The 23229-nt window shown below is 46.2% G+C and overlaps 2 protein-coding genes and 1 long non-coding RNA gene across 3 annotated transcripts in view; 2 read left to right on the plus strand and 1 right to left on the minus strand.

Annotated features, from left to right (window-relative positions):
* Nucleotides 1–23229, plus strand: part of LOC133237710 (uncharacterized) — a 485111-nt gene that overhangs the window by 122947 nt on the left and 338935 nt on the right. The gene's annotated exons all lie outside the window — the stretch shown is intronic.
* Nucleotides 1–23229, plus strand: part of ARK2C (arkadia (RNF111) C-terminal like ring finger ubiquitin ligase 2C) — a 116624-nt gene that overhangs the window by 85739 nt on the left and 7656 nt on the right. The window contains exons 2-6 of the mRNA XM_061400075.1: nucleotides 5389–5704; nucleotides 7302–7412; nucleotides 11857–11986; nucleotides 13724–13828; nucleotides 14138–14233. Coding sequence (XP_061256059.1) covers nucleotides 5389–5704; nucleotides 7302–7412; nucleotides 11857–11986; nucleotides 13724–13828; nucleotides 14138–14233 — 758 coding nt within the window. The remainder of the gene's footprint in view (nucleotides 1–5388; nucleotides 5705–7301; nucleotides 7413–11856; nucleotides 11987–13723; nucleotides 13829–14137; nucleotides 14234–23229) is intronic.
* LOC133237706 (large ribosomal subunit protein eL39) lies at nucleotides 19847–20219 on the minus strand. The gene has a single exon (XM_061400076.1). It carries the CDS (start codon nucleotides 20191–20193, stop codon nucleotides 20038–20040), a length of 156 nt encoding a protein of 51 aa, XP_061256060.1. The 5' UTR covers nucleotides 20194–20219; the 3' UTR covers nucleotides 19847–20037.

Below are 23229 nucleotides of genomic sequence, written 5' to 3' on the forward strand. Positions count from 1 at the left end.
AGAGCTCACCCCAGCCCTATTGGCCACCTTCCTTCCCTCTCAATTTCATATCAGTTTGCCTTCAACTGGCCTCAGCACGGCAGTCCCTCCAGCAGTCAGTCAACCAGCTATTCACTGAGCACCAGCTCCAGGGAGGCGTGTCGGGATCCAGAAACAGTGAGACACGAAGCTTGGCCAGCTGGGGTTGGCAGGCATGAAGTCACAGCCCAAGGTAGCTACTGCCAGGTGCCAAGGAAGTGGTAGCGACAGGGCCTTCTATAGGAACACAGAGGAGGAAGGTGTCCCCGGGGGCTGGTGGGCACTAGAGGCATTTTCTGAGTTGTCGTGATATGACCTTTAAAGGTGGGGAAGGCAGCCACCAGCGTGATCAGTGGCCCCGGAGTGGGAATGTGGATGTCTAGAGATTCGAGTGGTCCAGTGTGGATGATGGTGGAGGGTTTGGTGGGGGTGGTGGGGATCAGGAGGATGGAGCTGGACAATCAGGTTAAGGTGTGTGAATCTCACCAGCAAGCCAGGGGGGCCAGACACGTTAGCAAACTTGGCTAAAATGCTTTGCTCTGTGTGTGGAGCTGGTCTTTAGAGCTGCACTGTCCAACGTGGAAGCTGCTAACTGCAAGCGGTCAAGATGTACTGCGTTAGGTGTACACTGGATTTTGAAGACTTAGTATGAAAAAAAATGTAAAATATCCCAATACTTTAAAAAAAGTAATTTCATTTATTTATTTAGGCTGTGCTGGGTCTTCACTGCAATATGCGGAGAGCACGTGGGCTTCAGAAGTTGTGAAGCACAGGCTTAGTTGCCCTGCATGTGGAATCTTCCCGGACCAGGGTCCGAACCCATGTCTCCTGCATTTGCGGGTAGATTCTTAACCACTGGGCCACCAGGAAAGTCCCTCAATAAATGTTTATATTGAGTATATGTTGAAATAGTAACATTTTGGATATACTGAGTTATACAACATATATTGTTAAAATTACATTCACCTGTCTCTTTTGACTTCTTTAAAGGTGGATACTAGAAAGTCTATGGTTACATATATGGCTTACATTGTAACTGAACAGACAGTGGTGGATTGGAGTCTTCACAATATTCTTTGTTTTTGTCACCCCATTCCTTTCCTCCTCAGTCCTGGCTGTCTCTCACTTCGTTAGTTTCGACAGCTCTCCATTCCTCTCTTGCCCTCTTTCCTTTAGTCGCGCGGGCCTTCTCCTCCATTTTTTACAGTTGTGTTGATGATAGATGGTGGTGAGGGAGAAGGAGGAAGCCAGAGCCAGCTTGCTCAGGCCACAGCCCTGGACTCCTGGAAGCCAGAATTCACCAGGCAGGGAGGCCTACTGATCTGTAATGCTTGTGGGAGTTAAGCTTCCAGATAATTCTTTTCTGGCTTACTTTCAGTGAGCCAGAAATACATTCTAGTTCCATTTTGTTTTAAAAATATTTATTAAAAAAATTTTTTAAAAACCTATCAGTGACATGCATGTCATTTACAAAGACAATAACTCCAGTACAAGACACATTTAGTAAAACAGGGATTGTCTGCCCTTCACCCTCCCCACCCCAGCCCCACCACTAGAATCTCAACACTCCCAGATCTTCTTTAAGTATTTACTTCCTGAAATACATAAATTACCAAGTAAATTTCTAAATAAATTCTTATAAATATAAATTCTAAATAAATGCTATTTGTTGATTTTTCAATTTTGACATTGTCAATTTTCTTCTTATTATGGAATAAATGTCCTTTTCTGTTCTAAAATAGTTTATTAATGCTTATTGCATTATTAATATATAGAGATTGTTCACTGCTGAACCAAGTAGTACATAATAATTACACTTTCTGAACAATATTTTCCCTTCCCAGAGGTAGTAATTGTCTGCTTTCTATGACAGTTTTATAAATTCTTACCAAATGCTCTATAAAATTGGAAAATTTCTTCAAGTATTATTTTATTGTGGCCAAACCTAAAGGTAATCCTATATTTTTTATCTACCCCCAAGATACCTTCAGTGCACCCTCCCTCCTGCCCCCCTTGAAATGGTTGCTGGAGTTACCGTACAGCTGTGTGCTTGGGAAACACCCTCTCTTCCAGGTGTCACCCCCTATTTCTTTTCTCCTTTCTCCTGGTTTGCATCAGTACCTCTTTGAGAAAGGGTGCAGAGAAGTTTAATTTTTTTTTGCATGTTTGAAAACAGTCTTGTTCTAGTCTCATGCCTGATTAAGTTCAGCTGGACACAAATTCTAGATTGAAAATCTCCCCCTCCCCCATCTCTGCAGTACCTTGAAGGCAGTTACTCCACTGTTTTCAAGCTTCTGACATTGCTGTTGAAAAATCTGGTGCTGTCCTGCTTCCTGACCTTCTAATGGGACTGCTGTGCCTTCTCTCTGGAAGGTGTGAATCATCTCTTTGCCCCCAGTGCTTGGGGGTTTCCTTGTGAGACGCCTCACTGTATGGGTCTCCCCATCCCCACCACATTTTGCTGGGCACTCAGAGGACCTTTTCTATCTAGAAGCTGACCTTCAGTTCTGGGAAATTTTAAAAATACTTTTTTCCAGAATTTTCTCCATTTTTTTCTCTTACTAGAAAAACTGTGGGCTCTTTTGACTGAACCCTTCAACTTTGGCATCTTTCTCCTCATCTCCTTGTTTTCTTGTTTTGCTTCCTGGGAAATTATCCAGTATCATCTTCCAACCCTTCTGCTAAATTTCAGAGTTCACCTCTTATAATTTTTAAATTCCAAGCGCTCTTTTGTCTCCTCATTGCTCCTTTTAAAGGAGCTTACAGTTGTTTCATGGACACGATATCTTATTTTTTCTACGGATATTAATTTAAACGTTTTGAAGTTTATTGGTCTTTTTTTTTCTTTTTTTTCTTTTTTGGATCCCTGCATTACTTCTGTTTCTCTGAGTTTTCTTTTTTTTTTTAATTTAGTATATTCTCTCTCTCTTTTCACTTTTCCTCAAGAGACTAGCCATCCTTGGCTGTCTGTTCACATTGAAGAGTAGGTCACCAAAACTTCCAGACGCTCTGTGTCTATGCGTGGATCTTTCAACTTGTGGCTTAATTATGCAGTGGCCAGCTGAGGACTCTGCCATTTTATTAGGTACTTCCAACCAAAATCCCATGGATGGAGGAGCCGGGTAGGCTGCAGTCCATGGGGTCGCTAGGAGTCGGACACGACTGAGTGACTTCACTTTCACTTTTCACTTTCCTGCATTGGAGAAGGAAATGGCAACCCACTCCAGTGTTCTTGCCTGGAGAATCCCAGGGACTGGGGAGCCTGGTGGGCTGCCGTCTCTGGGGTCACACTGAGTCGGACACGACTGAAGCGACTTAGCAGCAACTTAGCAGCCCAACCAGAAGGATCTGTCAAGCTCTTCCTGGGGCCAGTTTCCAGCCTGGAGCCGTGGGGTGTGGGGGGGAGTAGAAGGGCACACGAGGGCAGCATCCACGGAACCAAGTGCCAGAAGGGAACAGAGGTTTCCAAAGTTGCATGTGTAGACTTTCACTTAACCCCCTGTCGGAGTGCAGTGCTGCATCCCCGTCCTCCACTATTGTGGCCTTTCTGGCTCAGTTTCCCTGCAAAATGCCAGGGCGAGGGAGGGACAGTCACTGCACTGGAAAGGGAAGAACTGCTCCTCATACAGGTTGGCAACCAGCCTCCCCATTCTCAGCACCACCATTTCTCCCGCCTTCCCAAGGAGTCACCACCTCCAACTCCACACCGTTCCACGTGTGTGGCAAGATTTATCCATTTCTCATTGACTGCACCTTCATTGTGTGTGTGTTTAACTGCTCAGTCGTGTCCAAGTCTTTGTGACCCCACAGACTATCTGCCAGGCTTCTCTGCCCATGGGATTCTCCAGGCAAGAATACTGAGTGGACTGCCCTTTCCTTCTCCAGAGGATCTTCCAGACCCAGGGATTGAACCCTGGTCTCCTGCATTGCAGGCAGATTCTTTACCATTTGAGCTACAGGGAAGTCCATACCTTCATTGGGGACTTTGTTTCCAATTTCTCAGCTCTGCAATTCCTCCATCTGCTTCTGTCTTCCAAAAATCTGTTGACATTTGTTTCCTGCTGATGTCACGCCTCCTGTTCTCCCTGTCCTTGTCTGTTTATTTTCTCTTTATTCCTTTGCTCTCATTTCAGTGGGGTTTGGGAAGGAACAGATATGTGTTGAACCTGCCACATTTAACAGGAAGCCTCTTTAAAGCTTCCTGAGGCGTCAAGTCTATTTCCTTCCTTATTAAAGGACTCCAGTGCTGAGAGCTGGATCTCTGCTTATGGAGAAGTTGCAAGACTTTCCCATCATCAAGGTCAATTTTATTTAGAAGGTGGTGGAGACTAGATTAAATAAAGCGTGAGCCTGGCTTATTGCTGGAAATTTTTGCTTTTAAAAAAATCACGATATTACAACAAATTAATTATACTTAAAATTTTGTGTGATTAGGTTTTTTCTTAAAATTGCATGGAAAACAACTTGTTTTCTCAGAAATTTGGGCTCTCTGCAGGCTGGGTCCTGGCCAGCCAAGGCTTCAGACCTTGACTAGGCTGGACTATATTTTCTCGTGTGTGTGTGTGTGTTGGTTGCTCAGTTGTGTCCTACTCTTTGCAACCCCATGGACTGTAGTCCACTGGGCTCCTCTGCCCTTGGGACTTCTCAGGCAAGAATACTGGAGTGGGTATCCATTTCCTTCTTGAGGGGATCTTCCCAACCCAGGGACCAAACTTGGGTCTCCTGCATTGCAGGCTGTTCCTCTAGGCATCTATTTAAAAGGTAGTAGGATCAGTAAGCAGAAGGCAATGGCAGCCCACTCCAGTACTCTTGCCTGGAAAATCCCATGGGTGGAGGAGCCTGGTAGGCTGCAGTCCATGGGGTCCTGAAGAGTCGGACATGACTGAGCGACTTCACTTTCACTTTTCACTTTCTTACATTGGAGAAGGAAATGGCAGCCCACTCCAGTGTTCTTGCCTGGAGAATCCCGGGGATGGGGGAGCCTGGTTGGCTGCCGTCTATGGGGTCGCACAGAGTCGGACACGACTGAAGCGACTTAGCAGTAGCAGGATCAATAAAGTTGCCTGGGAGAAATTCAAGAAAGCCAAACTGTCTCCTGGGACCTTAAAATTCCTTTAACTAGTGTGTTAATTTAAAAGAGAATGCTTATCTATTTATTAAACAAAATATGCCTCCTCCCTCCAACACCTTCTGCACTGAGCCTTTACCAGGCAGCACTGATGGTCATTTGTATATAAAAATAATGACACTGTTGGGTTCTAATGAAGGTTTTGAGTTTCAGGGGCTGCAGGTTGCGGGTAGGGGGAGATGAGACCCTTGGGGAGGGTAGCAGGGCTCGTCCTCATGGGGTCTTTGTCATTGCTTCTCCAGGTGCCCCCTTTCAAAGGTCTCAGCTTCCTCACGCTACCTCCTGCCGGCACTTCCACCTGGGCCCCCCGCAGCCGCAGCAGCTCGCTCCCGACTTCCCCCTGGCCCACCCAGTGCAGTCGCAGCCGGGCCTCAGCGCCCACATGGCCCCGGCCCACCAGCACAGCGGCGCCCTGCACCAGTCGCTGACCCCGCTGCCCACCCTGCAGTTCCAGGACGTCACAGGTCCCTCCTTCCTACCTCAGGCCCTGCACCAGCAATACCTCCTGCAGCAGCAGCTCCTGGAAGCCCAGCACCGCCGGCTCGTCTCGCACCCCAGGTGTGTGCGCCACGTGGGCGAGGGGGGCGGGGCCGGGGCGGGGCCCGGGGCGCGACCCCTGGTTTCCACCCTGCCAGGCTTGGCCCGCCGTCAGTCACCAAAGGAGTCTCGCTGTAGGAGGCAGCTTTTGCTCTGGTTAGAGGCATTCATTCCGGGTAGTGAGCATGGCTTTAACCTGACACCGGTTCCCTCTGTTGCTAGTGTGTGTCCTTGTCACATGGCCCTGGTAGCTGGGCTAGGATGGTCACGGTGGACTTTTGCATAGTGTGGGAGACCAGACTAGGGGACCCCTCGCACCCTCTCAAACTTCACGGTCACCTGATTCTAACACTGGAGGTCCCTAAGGGATGCCCTGGGTCAACCCTGCCCACAAAGAGCCCATCATGTGGTTGGAGAGACCAACAGTGAAACAATTGCAAAATTAAAAGAGACAGTACTAATCAAAGGGGGCCAAGCTGACCGTGGGACCTTGGGCAAGTCACTGTACCTCTCTGAGTCTCAAGTGTTAAGAGGAGTTGGACAAGATAAGTGTTTCTCTAACATTTTTGTCTCAGGACATTTTACTCTCTTAAAAATTATTGAGGACTATAGCAAACTTTTGTTTATTATGACTATTGATACTTACCCTATTAGGAATTTAAAATGAAAATATTTAAATACTTATTAATTCATTTAAAATGACAATAACAAAGTTATATTAATGCCAATAACGTTTTTCAAAAGATAGCTATATATAATGCAGTAAAAAGAGTGATTTTTAACAATTATATATTTGCAAATCTCTTTAACGCCTGGCTCAATAGAAGATAGCTGTATTCTCAAGTCTGCTTCTGCACTCAAACTGTAGCTGAATCACATGTCATGTAGTTTCTAGAAAATTCTGTTGTTCACTTGTGAGAGAATGAGAGTGAAAAAGCAAATACATGAGAGTATTATCATGAAAATCATTTTGACCTCAGAAACGCTGTGAAAGGGTCACAGGGACTGCCAGGGGTCATTGGAGCATACTTTGAGCACCTCTGGACATGATGATCTTTAAGGCCCTAAGTGTTCATATCTATAGAGGCTGGGGTACCTGGGACAGAAGGTAAGTATTGTAGGAGGTCAGAGGAAGGAGAGGTCACCATGATCTGGAGTGTTCTGGGAGGCCTTCCTGGAGGAGGCCTAGTCCTGGGCCCTGTAAACTGGGAAGAGTGTGGAGAAGGGTGGAGGAGAAGAAAAGAGCATGATGGCAGCAGAGGGTATGGGTGCATAGACGTGGGAGATGCTACAGGAGGCAGGTCTGTGTGTCCTGAATACAACCCACCAAGGACAGAGGGGAGTAGAAGGAGAAGGAGCAAAGGAGGTAGAGAGCCTGGGTGAGATAGCAGGCCAGCAGCAGTAAGCGGCCTTGGTGTAGTGGGCAGCCCACAGACAGCGGGAATGTCTGAGTTATGAGCTGCTGCCCAGGAAGCTTCCTTGGAGCTTGGGAAGAGGGCTGAAGGCCGCTGCTCCATACGTAGGCATGGGTGGGGGCCACCGGGGGCTCAGTGCTCTTGCAAGCTGGGCTGTCCCAGGGCTGCCCTGACGCCTGGGTCCTCCTTCCCTTCCGGTGCAGGCGGAGTCAGGAGCGCGTGTCTGTCCATCCCCACCGCCTCCACCCCAGCTTCGACTTCGGCCACCAACTACAGACACCTCAGCCCAGGTATTTGGCTGAGGGCACTGACTGGTGAGTCTTTAGGGCCCCTGGGGGAGGGAGAGAGGAGGGTGTTGCCTGATCCTTGGAGCTCCTGTTTCCTTCCATCAATGATGCAGGAGTTCTAGTTTTCAAGCCCCAGCTTTTGCCTTGTCCCCAGCCACCTTCGGAGCCAGAGGGGCCCCCAGGGCCCTAGTTCTGGCAGCAAGCTCAGGTGTGGCTAAGCACCACCATGTGCCAACCTGGGGCTCAGTTCTTGTGGTTCTGCCTGGGAGGAGCTGACAGGGATGCAACACATTTCCCAAGTCCTGGGAGTGTTGTGAACCAATAGTCCTTGGTAGGAGGGCAGATAGGAGAGTCTCAGGAGCTAGCATGATGGTCAGGGAAGGCTTCCTGGAGGAGGTGGGCCTTCAGGAGTCCAGAGAGAAGTACCAGGGCATGCCAGCCATGCAAAAGAGGCTCAGGGAGATAGAACCAGCTAGGTTGGAGGCAAGGCCTGGGGAGACTGCCTGGGGAGAGGTTCAGGGCTTGGTTGAGGGGTCTTTGTAGGCAGTGGGGCCTTGTAAAGTCTTCCCACAATCTCTTGAGCTCAGGACAGAGGTCTTTCTTGCCCTGAGATGCAGTACTGCTTGGTTTTGGGTCCTTGGTCCCACCCTACTCACAGGTTCTAGCTCAGGGAGGGCTGACCTAACCTAGGGTCAGATCCAAATACCCGAACACTTGAAAAAAAAGATGTGCAGTTCACTAAAGTACTTAGAGGTAAAGGGTATCCTGCCTGCAACTTACTTTTAAATAGTTTAGAAAAAAAATCCACGGGGAACTGTGTATGGGTATGTATAAGTAGGTGGGTATGGATAGATGAATTTGGAGAGAGAAGGAAAAAGAAATTCAGTGAAGTAGTAAAACTTTAACATTTGGGGAATCTGAATGAAGGATAACCAGGAATTTTTTGGTGCTGTTCTTGCAACTTTGAGGTTAAAAAAATATTTTTTCTTTAAAAGAATGTAAAAACAAAAAAACCTCAACGAAAGGGAATGGACTATTTATAAAACAGACATACAGTAGTGTCATTACTCAGCCATTTAATCTGTCTAACTTTCATGGGCAAAGGTTGCTTTGGAAACGTGACCAGGACTGGACACCCAGGAACGGTTCTGAGGGGCAGTTCTGGTTGATTGGAAATTAAATGTGCCTTTAGGTGCAGGAGAGGGTTGTTTTCACAGGTTCCATCGTCTCCAGCCCTCGCTAGTTCTCAAGTTTTCTCTGATAGATTTAACGCTTCCTTAAGAGATTGTACCACAGCCAGCTTCAGCCCAGCCTCTTTCTAATTAGCAGATTCAAATTAGGAAGATTTAATTGTTGTTTGGATGAAATTCTGTCCCTCAGCAGGCAAGTCAATTCAATTTGATTCACTTCAGCACACAGAGCAGCCAGGGTCCTTGTGTGTGGCTGAGGGATCTGCATATACACACGGGGTCCCACGTGGCAAGTGGGAAGGGACAGGTGAGGGTGATGCTGCAGAGATGTCAGGAGGAGGGTGGTGTGCCGGTAAGCCTGCTGGCTTTAAATCTCCTGTCCTCCTCAAATTTCTGTTGCTCTGCATTCCTGACCCCTGCCTGCCCCAAGGACTGGGAGAGACTGGGGCCCTGAGAGGCTGGGAGGGCCCTGTGCCCAGGGCCAGCTTGGGCCTTTCTGCCTGTCCTGTCCCCACTTCCCAAGCAGGAGGCCCCCCTCTCCTCCCTGTAATGAGCTCTGCTCCAGCAAGGGCCAGCCTAGTGGTGACAAGGGCCTTTACATACCTGCCCCTGCTCTTTTCCAGGGAGGTCTCTTCTGCCAGGAGATGCAAGGTTCTGGAAATTAGATGACGAGAAATGCATTAGAAGAGGGGCCGCTCTCACGCTCTTCGCTCTTCGAGGACCCCTGGGAAGGGGGAGGGAGGAGTGTGCCTGGACCCAGGCCCCCCGCCCCTTTCCTTTAAAGAACCTTTAGGAATCACTGAATTCTGCCCTGATCATTCCAGGATCCGGCCCCCAGAGCCTGTTCCAGCCCCAAGCCTGAGGCTGACTGGCCTTTCCCTGAAATTTAGGTGATTTCAGCCCTACCCACGTAGCTGCTCTCCGTTGAGCACCCCGGCCTTGAGAGTGTGTGGGGGCAGCAGGCCTTGGGGGATAAATCCCCCCATGAAGCTCCGCTTTCTGGCCCAGGCCTGGTAACTTGAGCCCAACTTCGTGCCCCGCTCCAGTGTCTCCATTCTCATCATGCTCCTCTGACTCAGTTGTGGTTCATGGTTCCATCTCTGCGCCCACTGCAGGCCACTCTACCACCTCGTCCTAGCCCTACTCGGGCACCTGGGACAGGTAGAGAGGGGACATGGAGATGAGAGCCTCCTGGCTTCCTTCCCCTGCAGGCAGCTGTTAGGGGATCCTGGGTTTTGGATCAGATTTTTGATGAGGTAAAAGGGGATCCCAGAGCCCACCCAGGCCCACCCTGGGCAAATCGCTCAGCTCATCTGAGGCTGAAGGTGTCTTTTGCTTCTCTAGTCAGCACTCTCGGAATTGGAGCAACTCTGTTCTCAGTTCCTTGGGGCTTTGCTTTTGGTAGAATTCCCTGAACATCTCTCTGCAGCTGTGAATCTGCTGGGACCTCTGGGCAGCTGCTGAGTCCGAGTTTCTGCCCATGAGGTGCCCCATGGAACTCCTTTTGTCGAGGCAGGTCATAGGATGAGCCCAGGTGAGGGTCAGAAACCCTGGAGTCCCAGACTGGCTAGCCCACGGCCGTGGATCGGGCACTGCCCTTCTTCAGGCCTGTGCTGGGCCTGCAAAAATGAGGGGTTGGACTCAGAGAATTTCTAGGTTTACTTCCAACCAACTCCAAGAGTTACCTCATTTCCCAAGGGGGCAGACTCATCAGGAGTTGTTCCAGGGATCCGGGATTTGGCCACCTGATGCAAAGAACTAACTCCTTGGAAAAGATTCTGATGCTGGGAAAGATTGAAGGTGGGAGGAGAAGGGGATGACAGAGGATGAGATGGTTGGATGGCATCACCGACTCAATGGACATGAGTTTGAGTAAGCTCCAGGAGTTGGTGATGGACAGGGAAGCCTGGCTTGCTGCAGTCCATGGGGTTGCAAAGAGTCAGACACGACTGAGCTACTGAACTGAACTGAACTGATGGAGGAAATATAGGAATGTATTTACATCACACTGTTTAGACATCACAGATGGAAGCAGAAATTCCTGTCATGTTCCTCATGTTTTAAACAAATTGCATTTGCTCAGGTGCTCTTTGGTTTGCTATATTCCCTACACCCTGGCACTCAGGTTGCAAGCTGAGCAGGTTCAGCTTCAAGTCGCAATTTCTGGTAAAAACACTTCAGAGGAGATGCTGGGTTCTTCCAGCCGAAAACTGGTTGACTCTCCTATGTGATTTTAATAGTAATTGACGATCTTCCCCCAGATCCTTTATTTCTTTAGGGGACGTGAGAAGGTGACAAGTAATTCAATCATTCCTTATTCATTTATTACACAGAAAACTTTCATAAAGAGCAATTTCCCTTCATCATGATTTGGTTACCCTGAAGTACAGTTAATAGAGGAAAGACAGGATAAATGTTTGGTTCTTCTCCTGTATTTATTAGTTTTCAAAGTGAAGCATTGGTTCCCTAGCATACCTCAAAGGGGACCAATTTGCTTGAGCATCATTTCACGCTCATGGATTTGAACCTATTTGATGTATTTAAACCTACTGCGGTTATACTCATTGATGCAAAATGTCCAAACTCTGCCAGTGGGGGCCTCTTTGAGATGGTTCCTGAATTCTTTTGACCTGACCTTGATGACTTCCTTGCTTTCAATTATGACAAGATGTTTCAATCTCATTTCGCACATTTTTTTGGTACTCATTTTTTTTGGTACTGAAACTGAGTCATTATTTGGCCATTAAACTTAGCCATTTTTTCAAGAAACCCTGGTTCCTTTTCAGTATTAACTGATTGATTACTAAGTGAAGTGAATTTCCTGCATGGTTAAGAATGGGGGCAGTGGTTCAGGAGAGTTTCCTTCCCCAAGGCTGTAGGTCCCTCTCCTGTTATTTTCTTAAAGTGGTAAATGCGTGGCCTCTGACCCCTCCACTTTATCTGGACCTGTCTTTCCTTTGCTCTGTATGTGTCTGGCTTATTTGGATTCCTCTTTCAGCATTTCTCTTAGGAATGGACTTTGCCTTGGGAAGGAGATTTGTGCACTAGTCCCAAGTAGTATGAGGCTCAGAATATTCTAGTTCCTTCAGATCTCGCAGAGCCCTTCCTCCTCCGAGTCTTGGTTCTCCTCCTCATAAAGAGGGGATGGACTAGGCGAGACTGGGTCCCTTGCCTCTGCAGCAGTTCGTGACCCTGATTCTGCTCCATGGGCTTGGTGTCTGGGGTCCGTTTGCACCCGACAGCTGAACCCCCTGTGCCTCACTGTGGCCCTGTCCCTGCAGGGATCTCAGTGTGGACGCCGGCTTGAGCTCTGCTCAGTTCCAGGTGCGGCCCGTCCCTCAGCACTATCAGCATTACCTAGCAACTCTTCGAATGCACCATTTCCCCCGAAACTCCTCCTCCACGCAGATGGTGAGTGAGAGGCTTTGCCAGGCGACTGAGTCCTCTGCCGCCCGTTGGTGCCAGTGGCGGGCTGAGGTCTGCGGCTCTGTGCCCCTGTGACCCGCGCCTCTGTGCCCTACGCCCAGGCAGGTCCACTGCCGCCCTTCCCTCCCAGCTCCCAGTCCCGATCAGGATTGAAGGGGAAAGAAGGGAAAGCTGCTGGGCTAGAAGCTAGCACTGCTGAAGGAGGGGTGGGGGTGCTGGGGGAGGGGCAAGGGGCAGTGTGGCAGGCTGGGGGTGTGGGGATGGAGGTAGGAGTGAGTGAGGATGGGGGGTGGCTGGGGGAAAGGCTCAGGGCTAAGAACAAGCTGGGTAGTCCCCCAACCCCATATGACCTCATTTAGGGTGGCGCCTCCCTGGGCTCTGGTTTTACAAATCTGTGAAATGGGATGAAGACACCTGGTGTGGGAACATAAGAGACCCCAGAGGTGGCCCTTAGGGCTGCCTGCTGGTCTGGGGCGGCCTCGTGTGGAGCGTAGGCCTTCAGCACTGCAGGGGCAGGGACTGTGGGAGGGTCAGGTTGGGTTTGGGGGCCTTTGTGTTCCTGGCCTCCCAAGCTTCATGATGCTTCATGAATGAAGGTGAAGTGAATCTGTTAAGGCAGCTGAAGACCGACTAGAAATCTTATTTCCAGACATCTTCTCCACGTTGATGCCCTCGAGTGTTAATTCTGCCCTCCAGTACTGCCTTTGCCCTTTAACCACCCAGCACCTCAGTCTCCTCACTTGTAAAGTGAGAGCTAGGATGCGTCATCTCAGAAGCCTTGTCAGCTCTGAAGTTCTAAGGTTCACGTATGAAGTACCACCCCCTAGGAATAAAACCTTGTGTTTACTGAGAACTTAGTGCATACCAGGCACCGTTCTAAGCGCTGTATGTTCAGTTGCTCAGTCATGTTTGACTCTTTGCAACCCCATGGACTATAGCCCACCAGGCTCCCTCTGTCCATGGAATTTCCCAGGCAAGAATACTGGAGTGGGTTGCTATTTCCTACTCCAGGGGATCTTCCCAACCCAGGGATCACCCCACAGGAAAGGTTTTATCCCTATTTTACAGATGGGCAAACTGAGGCCTAGAGAGGTTAAGTCTAGGATCATGCAGGAGTAAGCTGAGGAGCTCTGACTCACAGTAAGGTAGGGCTGTGCCAGGAAAGGGTCAGATCCTGTTTTTCTTTAAAATTTTGATATTTTTGTTCATTATGGACTTTTTGGTATTACTTTGATTTTTAAATATTACATTAAAGTACTATTTCTCTTGGTTACTGAGTCATTAAATTTTGTCCCACCCTAGTCTGGGCAGCGCAGTGCAGAGGGGAAGAGAGTGAATTTTGAGATCTGACTGCCTGGGTTTGAAACCATGGCTATGTCACTTACTTCATTTGTAAAATGGGGATAGTAATTGTACCCACATGACAGATCAGGTGGGATAATTCAGTTAGTCACGAGAAGGGCTTCGAACAGGGCCTGCTATGAAATAAATGCCCAATCAGATTAGTTTGTTACTTTACTGATTTTGTGATTCTTTCTGGGGCTAGTTCGGCACAGGCTTGGTTCTTGATGAGCAGAAAAGACAGGAGGAGGAAAAGACAGCACTTCTCCTCCCTTACCTGCAGCACCTCAGGGTTGCGCTGACTGGCAGCTATGGGAGGGGGAATCAGAAGCTGGGCTCCTGGAGCCTGGAATCCTGTCTGAGGCATTTTCTCCCCAACAGGTCGTCCACGAAATCCGAAACTACCCTTACCCTCAGCTTCACTTCCTTGCTCTCCAGGGACTGAATCCCAGCAGACACACCTCCGCTGTGCGGGAGAGCTATGAGGTACACCCTGTCCCTCTGTCTGGGGGGAACCCTCCCATTCCTCCTGGTTCCCGCTGGATTGGTGGAGACCCCACCATCTCCTGTCCCTCCCTCTCTGGTGGGGGAGGCATGGGTGGTGGCGGGGAGCCTCAGGGTTGAGAGTAGGAGGGAGAAAAAGAGCAGAGGTCTCTCGGTCTTTGAGCCTCTGACAAGTTAGTTCTCCCCATGTGAATCTTCGCTGATGTCTCCCAGTGCCCCCTGCCTTATCGTGTATGCATCTGTGTGTTTGCATGTGTGGAGTGCACGCATCCACACGTTTTCTCTTTGTAGGAGCTGCTGCAGCTCGAGGACAGGCTGGGAAACGTGACTCGGGGGGCAGTACAGAACACCATCGAGAGGTTCACCTTCCCCCACAAGTACAAGAAGGTACGCTGACCAGCAGGTCAGCCTGCAGAGTTGGGAGGTGGGGGTGGGGAGTGGTCTAGTTGATCCTGGCGCAGTTTAAAATCTAGAGGAAGCTCTGCCTCCTTTCCAGGGCCTTCTCCTGTGCCTCTGCCGGTGTGATCAGGAGGGCTGATGGCGGTGTCTCATTGGTACAGGAGGGGAGCCGGGTGCATGTGTGTGCACGTGTGGACTTGTGAGTGGTGTGCTGGGTGGGTATACAGGCAGATAAATGTGTGTATCTGAATGTGGAGGGCCAAAGGAGCAGCAGCACTGGAGGCTAAAGTTTGCCTTAGGAAAGACTCCAAGTCCAGCCTCACCTGGACAAATGGGAGGCTAAGGCTTCAGGGTGCAGGTTTCCAGTCCTCAGTGAGTGTCAGGCTCACCTGGACTGCTTTTAAAGCCACAGAGTCACAGGCTCTATCCTAAGCCTGCAGAGGAAGACTCTCCAGGGCTATTTCTTTGGAATCTGGAGTAGGACTAGAGCCCAGGAATTGAAGTTAAGTTTTTTTTTTTAATTTAATAAATAAAAAATTTGGAAGCAACTGAGATGTTTTTCAATAAGGAAATAGATAAACTGTGGTACATGTATATATTACATGATTTTAAAAAAATATTCAGTCATGAATAGATGTCATACAGAAAATATATATTAAATGCATGTTACTAAGTGAAAAAAGTTGGCTTGCAAAGGCTGCATACTGTATGATTCCAAATGTACAGCATTCTAGAAAAGGAAGACTGGACTGTAAAAAGATGCATTGTTGCCAAGGGCTCTAGGGGAGGAATAGACAAATAAACAGGTGGATCACAAGGGATTTGTAGTGTGGTGAAACTATTTTCTTATGCTACTGTAATGGTGGACACGTGACACTGCATTTGTCAAAACCCTAAGAACTCTAATGTAGACCAATGGACTTTATTAATGGTGAGGTATCACTCTCAGTTCATCAATTGTAACAAATACACCAAACTAATGCAAGATATTAATCAGGCAAACTGTGTGCATTTTGAGAGGGGAAGGGATGGAACAGGCTGTATTTTCTGCTTAGTTTTCATATAAACTAACACAATTCTATGAAATGAAGTCTGCTATGAAAACAAATAAATAGTTATTTAAGTTTAGGAATTAAAAGCTTGACGAGCACTGAGAATCTTGGAGCTGGAAAATGCTCGTGCTGGTCAAGCTGGAGCCCGTCTTCACCCCCTCAGGAGGTCCTAGGCTGCCGTGGTTGTGAGGACTAGGTGCTGGAATCAGTTTTAATTTTCAGTTTTACTACTGTCTTTGGGCTGCTGTAACAAAATACCATCTGCTTGGTGGCTTTTATTTCTGATGGTTTTGGAGCCTGGGAAGTCAAGACCAAGGCACTGGCCGACTTGATTCTTAGTGAGGGCACTCTTCCTGTCTGGCAGATGGCTCATTTCTTGGTCTGTCCTCACGTGGCAGAAAGGAGGCTCTGGTGTCTTTTTCTCTTCTTATAAGGGCACCAATCCCATCATGGGGAACCCACCCTCATGAATTCATCTAGACCTAATTACTGCCCAGAGCCCCATCTCCATCATATTGGAAGGGTTGGTTAGGGCTTCAACATATGAATTTGGGGTGGAGAGAGAAACATTCAGACCATAACCATTACGTATAGCTGTGTGACTCTAGACAGCTTACATGACATTTCTGGCCCTTCCCTTGTCCTTTTTAATTTAAAATGGGAAAGATATATTAGTAGCTGCCATAGAGTGACTCTGGGGATTCAGTGGGACAGTGCATATCCACAGCCCAGCACAGTGCCTGTACCTGGTGAGAGCTTGGGAGTGGGGAGCTACTCTTACCTTGAGAGCAGGCTCACTCACTCTAGGCTTGCCCAGGACCCATGGTGTCAATGTCAAAGACCATGACCCTTGGCCTGTGCAGCTTCTCTTGGAGGCACTGGATTTATCCATCAGTGATTCCAACCAACATCTATAACACACCTATTATGTGTCAGTCATGCATAGCATGTTAATAGGGGACATGACAAACACAGACAGCATATTAAAAAGCAGAGACATTACTTTGCTGACAAATGTTTGTCTAGCCAAAGCTATGGTTTTTCCAGTAGTCATGTATGAATGTGAGAGTTGGACCATAAAGAAGACTGAGTGCCAAAGAATTGATGCTTTTGAACTGTGGTACTGGAGAAGACTCCTGAGAGTTGCTTGGACTGAAAGGAGATCAAACCGTTCAATCCTAAAGGAAATCAACCCTGAATGTTCATTTGAAGGACTGATGCTGAAACTGAAGCTCTAATACTTTGGCCACCTGATGCAAAGACCTGACTCATTAGAAAAGACCCTGATGCTGGGAAATATTGAAGGTGGGAGAAGGGGATGACAGAGGATGAGATGGTTGGATGGCATCACCAACTCAATGGACATGAGTTTGAGCAAGCTCTGAGAGAAGGTGAAAGACAGGGATGTCTGGCATGCTGCAGTCCTGTTGCTGTTACTGTTGCTGTTAAATCCCTTCAGTTGTGTCCGACTCTGTTCGACCCCATGGACTGCAGCCCACCGGGCTCCTCCGCAGTGGGGTTTTCCAGGCAAGAATACTGGAGTGGGGTGCCATTGCCTTCTCCAGTGCTGCAGTCCAGGGGGTCGCAAAGAGTCAGATGTGACTGAGTGACTGAACAACAACAAAGAGGCAAATGACAGTATTTCAGTAATTAAGGTGATCACTGGCATGGAGAAAATGACCATTCGTTGGTGGGAGAGCTTGAAGCTTATGAAGAAGAACATTGAAGGGAGAAAGGTGTGTTCAGGAGCCCAGGAACAACTTCTACCTTCCTGATCAGGGTGGCCTCACTTACACCAGACTGCACACTTCATTTGCCATCACTTCAACAAGTTGAGAAGAGATAAGGAAAAGAACAAATGCTAAGAATGAAAAGGAAAAATGAACTGAGCCAATGAGATAAAGAATTGAGCTAAGAAATTATAAGAATAAAAGGAGAATTCGGGGAATAAAATATTTTAAAATAAGGACTAAGAAGAATTAAAAATGCAAAATGATAGCATTTAAAACCCTTTAAAATATAAAAAAAGTTTAAAAAATTTAAACTCAGTAAAATAATATAAAACAGAAAAGGATATTTTAAAATAGTAATAATGATAAGAATAATTAAAATATAGTCTAAAAAGAAAATACAGAAAAATAAGAATTAGGAAAAGATATGAAAACAACATACAAAATTAATAACATCAAAGTAAAAAGGGAATGTTAATGAAAATGAGAAAGTAAGGGTAAAAGAGATAAAATAAATATTAAATTTAGAATCCTGAAGAAAGTTATAGTTAAGATAAAAGCTTCATAGATAATGAAAAGAGAAGACAAAAACCAGAAGACCTAAAAGATTAAAAATACAAAAGAAGAAATAGGATAAGATTTGAAAAGAGACAATAGTTTAAAGAAATATAGATTAAACAGAGCAAAACAAAGTAGGAATATTAAGTTAAAATTATTAACTATAAAAAGGAGATCCTGAATAATGATGGGAAAAGACAATAGAAAATAGTCTTCATGGTATTTTTTTTATGGAACTCTCTTTTCTCAAAGGGTCGACTAAAAGAAGGCCACTCCTCCAGCAAACACAGCTGGGTTCTTAGGCAGGCAAATGATCATAACTCCATTCATAATCTAAACCCATGACAACTGTATGAGACCATGGATGTAATTCTGATTTTCTGGATTATGGCTAAGAGTAAACTTATTGCAATGGGGCATATAGGGCACAGGGAAGCTGAGATCAGAAGGCATAGATTTTCTTGTATGTCCTAATGAGGTTACACAATTCCCTAGACTGCTTCAGACTCCAGAACTGAGGATCAGGAACCAGACTGCGGAGACCTGGAATTTAGGCCTGGCCCCAAGATCAGAGTCATTCTCTGGGTGGTCTTCATCTTGTGACACTTCAGATTTTTCTCTTGGCTAAATGACCTTTAAGTCTGTTTTTCCCTGGAGAAGGGAGAGAAGTGAAGTGAAAGTTGCTCAGTTGTGTCTGACTCTTGCAACCCCATGGACTATACAGTTCATGGAATTCTCCAGGCCAGAATACTGGAGTGGGTAGCCTTTCCCTTCTCTGGGAAATCATCTTCCCAACCCAGGGATCAAACCCAGGTCTCTTGCGTTGCAGGTGGATTTTTTACCAGCTGAGCCACCAGGGAAGCCCAAGAATACCAGAGTGGGTAGCCTATCCCTTATCCAGGGGTTCTTCTCGACCCAGGAATTTAACCAGGGTCTCCTGCACTGCAGGTGGATTCTTACCAGCTGAGCTACCAGGGAATGAGCTAGTTTTATTCCCATGGGTGTTATCAGAATGTTTTACTGTTTGGCATGGAGATGGGGACAAGAAAGTGGGCTGACTTCATTCACTGATTAGATTCCTTCCTCCCCAGAATATTTTTTTTTAAGCACCCTTGTACTTGACCAAGTGTGCACGGAACCTAAAGAAGAGTGAGCCATGGTCCAAGCCACCTAAGAACTTGGAACTTTCTACATAGTAGTTGTTCTTGTGCAGTCCCTAAGTCGTTTCTGGCTCTTTCCAGCTCCATGGACTGCAGCACGCCAGGCTTCCCTGTCCTTCACTATCTCCCAGGGCTTGCTTAAATTCATGTCCATTGAGTCGGTGATATTATCTAACCATCTCATCCTCTGTCACCCTCTTCTCCTTTTGCCTTCAATCTTTCCCAGAATCAGAGTCTTTTCTAAGGAGTCAGCTCTTTGCATCAGGTGCCAAAGTACTGGAGCTTCAGCTTCAGCATCAGTCCTTCCAATGAATATTCAGGGTTGATTTCCTTTAGGATCGACTGGTTTGATCTCCTTGCTGTCCAAGCAACTCTGAAGAGTCTTCTCCAGCACCACAGTTCAAAAGCATCAATTCTTCAGCACTCAGTCTTCTTTCTGGTCCAACTCTCACATCCATACACGACTACTGGAAAAACCACAATTTTGACTATATGGACCTTTGTCAGCAAAGTGATATCTCTGCTTTTTAGTACACTGTCTAAGTTTGTCATAGCTTTTCTTCCAAGGAGCAAGCATCTTTTATTTATTTATTTATTTTTCCTGGTAGGTAAACTTGAATTTATTAAATGTCAAAAACATTTGATTTTTTCAACCATTTAAAAATGCATAACTTTAGTTCACAGACCATACAAAAACAGGCAGATCAGTTTGCCAAACCCTGGTTCACATCATAGAATAGCATATAAACATGCTTTTTATGGGACTTTCCTGGCAGCCAAGTGGGTTCAATCCCTGGTTGGGGAACTAAGATCCTGCATGTCTTGTGGCAAGCACCCCTCCCCCCACGGTTTATTTTAAAAAGGTGCTGCCTACAGGTTCAAGGATGACACATACGTGTACTTCCTATAACAGTAGGTGTAAGAGCTGCTAGTTATAGGGAACAATAAGACAACAAAATTTTTAAAAGCCAGTTCCTATTTTACAAGCTGTACTTCTAAGTACTTGGTAGCTAGAGAACATTTCTATCATTGGACAGGCCCATGTCCTAACTGACAGTATTTATTCAGTACGTCATCACAAACCATATAATACAATAACAATTCCAATGTTTTATATTTATTACTGGGTCTCAGACTGATAGTGAGGAAATAACATCATGAGCCAAGCATTACAGTAGTGATGTTTTCATTGTGATTTGGCTGCTTAAAAAAGTGGTCTTAACATGTGTGCCACACATGTTAAGACCACTTCTTATAGACCCAGCTTGCTTCTTATAGACCCAGCTTGCTTCTTATAGACCCAGCTTGGTTCTTCTCCAATGTCTTCTCTTGGAGTTGTACCTGATTTTATTGCCAGTTTTCATTCGAATCCATTGAGGAATGGGACGATTCTGCTTTTGTTTCTTGGCCAGGAATCGCTTGATCCTGAAAGTCTTGTGAGAAGACATGGTGAGGAGAGAATTCAACCGCACATAGGATGGCGGAGAAGAGAAAAGAGCAGCAAGCATCTTTTAATTTCATGGCTATAGTCACTGTCCACAGTGATTTTGGAGCCCAAGAGAATAAAATCTGTCACTGCTTCCACTTTTTCTTCTTATATTTACTATCAAGTGATGGGACTGGATGCCATGATCTTAGTTTTTTGTATGCTGAGTTTCAAGCCATCTTTTTCAAATACTTAGCATAGAATTTAAAATAAGACAATTAAAGTTAACAAGTATAAACAGAGTGCCTATATGATGGCTAACGTGATATTGAGACTAGTGCTTAACTTATCCTTTTTTTTTAATTAATAGCTTTTAAAAATTGAAGTATGGTTGATTTACAATGTTGTGTTAGTTTCTGGTGCACAGTGGAACTAGTACCTATTTTAAAGGACTTTCTGGGCAGGCAGAGAGATCCAACAACATAAAATAAGCATGGTACGAAAATTAAGAGGTAAAGCCCAGATGCCTTCATCTAGTAATGAATGAATAACTGAATAGACATTAGCTGAGGGAAGGAGAGGAAGGAAGGAAGAAAGTGGAGGGAAAGTGTGGAGGCAAGGGTCTAGGTTGGAGAGAATGTAAGGAGGAGTGGACAGCGTGAGTGGGCTAGAAAGGGGGCAGCTGTTTACGCACAAGCCATAGATTTGCCAAGGCTGATTCATTCAGTTCAGTTCAGTTCAGTTCAGTCACTCAGTCATGTCCGACTCTTTGCGACCCCATGAATCACAGCACGCCAGGCCTCCCTGTCCATCACCATCACCCAGAGTTCACTCAGACTCATGTCCATCGAGTCAGTGATGCCATCCAGCCGTCTCATCCTCTGCCGTCCCCTTCTCCTCCTGCCCCCAATCCCTCTCAGCATCAGAGTCTTTTCCAGTAAGTCAACTCTTTGCATGAGGTGGCCAAAGTATTGGAGTTTCAGCTTCAGCATCATTCCTTCCAAAGAACACCCAGGGCTGATCTCCTTTAGAATGGACTGGTTGGATCTCCTTGCAGTCCAAGGGACTCTCAAGAGTCTTTTCCAACACCACAGTTCAAAAGCATCAATTCTTCGGCACTCAGCCTTCTTCACAGTCCAACTCTCACATCCATACATGACCACAGGAAAAACCATAGCCTTGACTAGACGGACCTTTGTTGGCAAGGTAATGTCTCTGCTTTTGAATATGCTATCTGGATTGGTCATAACTTTCCTTCCAAGGAGCAAGCGTCTTTTAATTTCATGGCTGCAATCACCATCTGCAGTGACTTTGGAGCCCCCAAAAATAGAGTCTGACACTGTTTCCACTGTTTCCCCATCTATTTCCCATGACGTGATGGGACCCGATGCCATGATCTTCGTTTTCTGAATGTTGAGCTTTAAGCCAACTTTTTCACTCTCCTCTTTCACCTTCATCAAGAGGCTTTTTAGTTCCTCTTCACTTTCTGCCATAAGGGTGGTGTCATCTGCATATCTGAGGTGATTGATATTTCTCCTGGCAATCTTGATTCCAGCTTGTGCTTCTTCCAGCCCAGCATTTCTCATGATGTACTCTGCATATAAGTAAAATTAGCAGGGTGACAATATACAGCCTTGACAAACTCATTTTCCTATTTGGAACCAGTCTGTTGTTCCATGTCCAGTTCTAACTGTTGCTTCCTGACCTGCATACAAATTTCTCAAGAGGCAGATCAGGTGGTCTGGTATTCCCATCTCTTTCAGAATTTTCCACAGTTTATTGTGATCCACATAATCAAAGGCTTTGGCATAGTCAATAAAGCAGAAATAGATGTTTTTCTGGATCTCTCTTGCTTTTTCGATGATCCAGCAGATGTTGACAATTTGATCTCTGGTTCCTCTGCCTTTTCTAAAACCAGCTTGAACATCAGGAAGTTCACGGTTCACATATTGCTGAAGCCTGGCTTGGAGAATTTTGAGCATTACTTTACTAGCATGTGAGATGACTGCAACTGTGCGGTAGTTTGAGCATTCTTTGGCATTGCCCTTCTTTTGGATTGGAATGAAAACTGACCTTTTCCAGTCCTGTGGCCACTGCTGAGTTTTCCAAATTTGCTGGTATATTGAGTGCAGCATTTTCACAGAATCATCTTTCAGTATTTGAAATGCTCAACTGGAATTCCATCACCTCCACTAGCTTTGTTTGTAGTGATGCTTTCTAAGGCCCACTTGACTTCACATTCCAGGATGTCTGGCTCTAGGTCAGTGATCACATCATCGTGATTATCTTGGTCATGAAGATCTTTTTTGTACAGTTCTTCTGTGTAATTCTTGCCACCTCTTCTTAATATCTTCTGCTTCTGTTAGGTCCATACCATTTCTGTCCTTTATCGAGCCCATCTTTGCATGAAATGTTCCCTTGGTATCTCTAATTTTCTTGAAGTGATCTCTAGTCTTTCCCATTCTATTGTTTTCCTCTGTTTCTTTGCATTGATCGCTGAGGAAGGCTTCCTTATCGCTCCTTGCTATTCTTTGGAACTCTGCATTCAGATGCTTATATCTTTCCTTTTCTCCTTTGCTTTTCGCTTCTCTTCTTTTCACAGCTATTTGTAAGGCCTTCTCAGACAGCCATTTTGCTTTTTTGCATTTCTTTTCCATGGAGATGGTCTTGATCCCTGTCTCCTGTACAATGTCACGAACTTCATTCCATAGTTCATCAGGCACTCTATCTATCAGATCTAGGCCCTTAAATCTATCTCTCACTTCCACTGTATAATCATAAGGGATTTGATTTAGGTCATACCTGAATGGTCTAGTGGTTTTCCCTACTTTCTTCAATTTAAGTCTGAATTTGGTAATAAGGAGTTCATGTCTGAGCCACAGTCAGCTCCCGGTCTTGTTTTTGTTGCCTGTATAGAGCTTCTCCATCTTTGGCTGCAAAGAACATGATCAATTTGATTTCGGTGTTGACCATCTGGTGATGTCCATGTATAGAGTCTTCTCTTGTGTTGTTGGAAGAGGGTGTTTGTTATGACCAGTGCATTTTCTTGGCAAAACTC

This window comes from Bos javanicus, chromosome 24, assembly GCF_032452875.1.
Source record: "Bos javanicus breed banteng chromosome 24, ARS-OSU_banteng_1.0, whole genome shotgun sequence".
Classification (NCBI taxonomy): domain Eukaryota; kingdom Metazoa; phylum Chordata; class Mammalia; order Artiodactyla; family Bovidae; genus Bos; species Bos javanicus.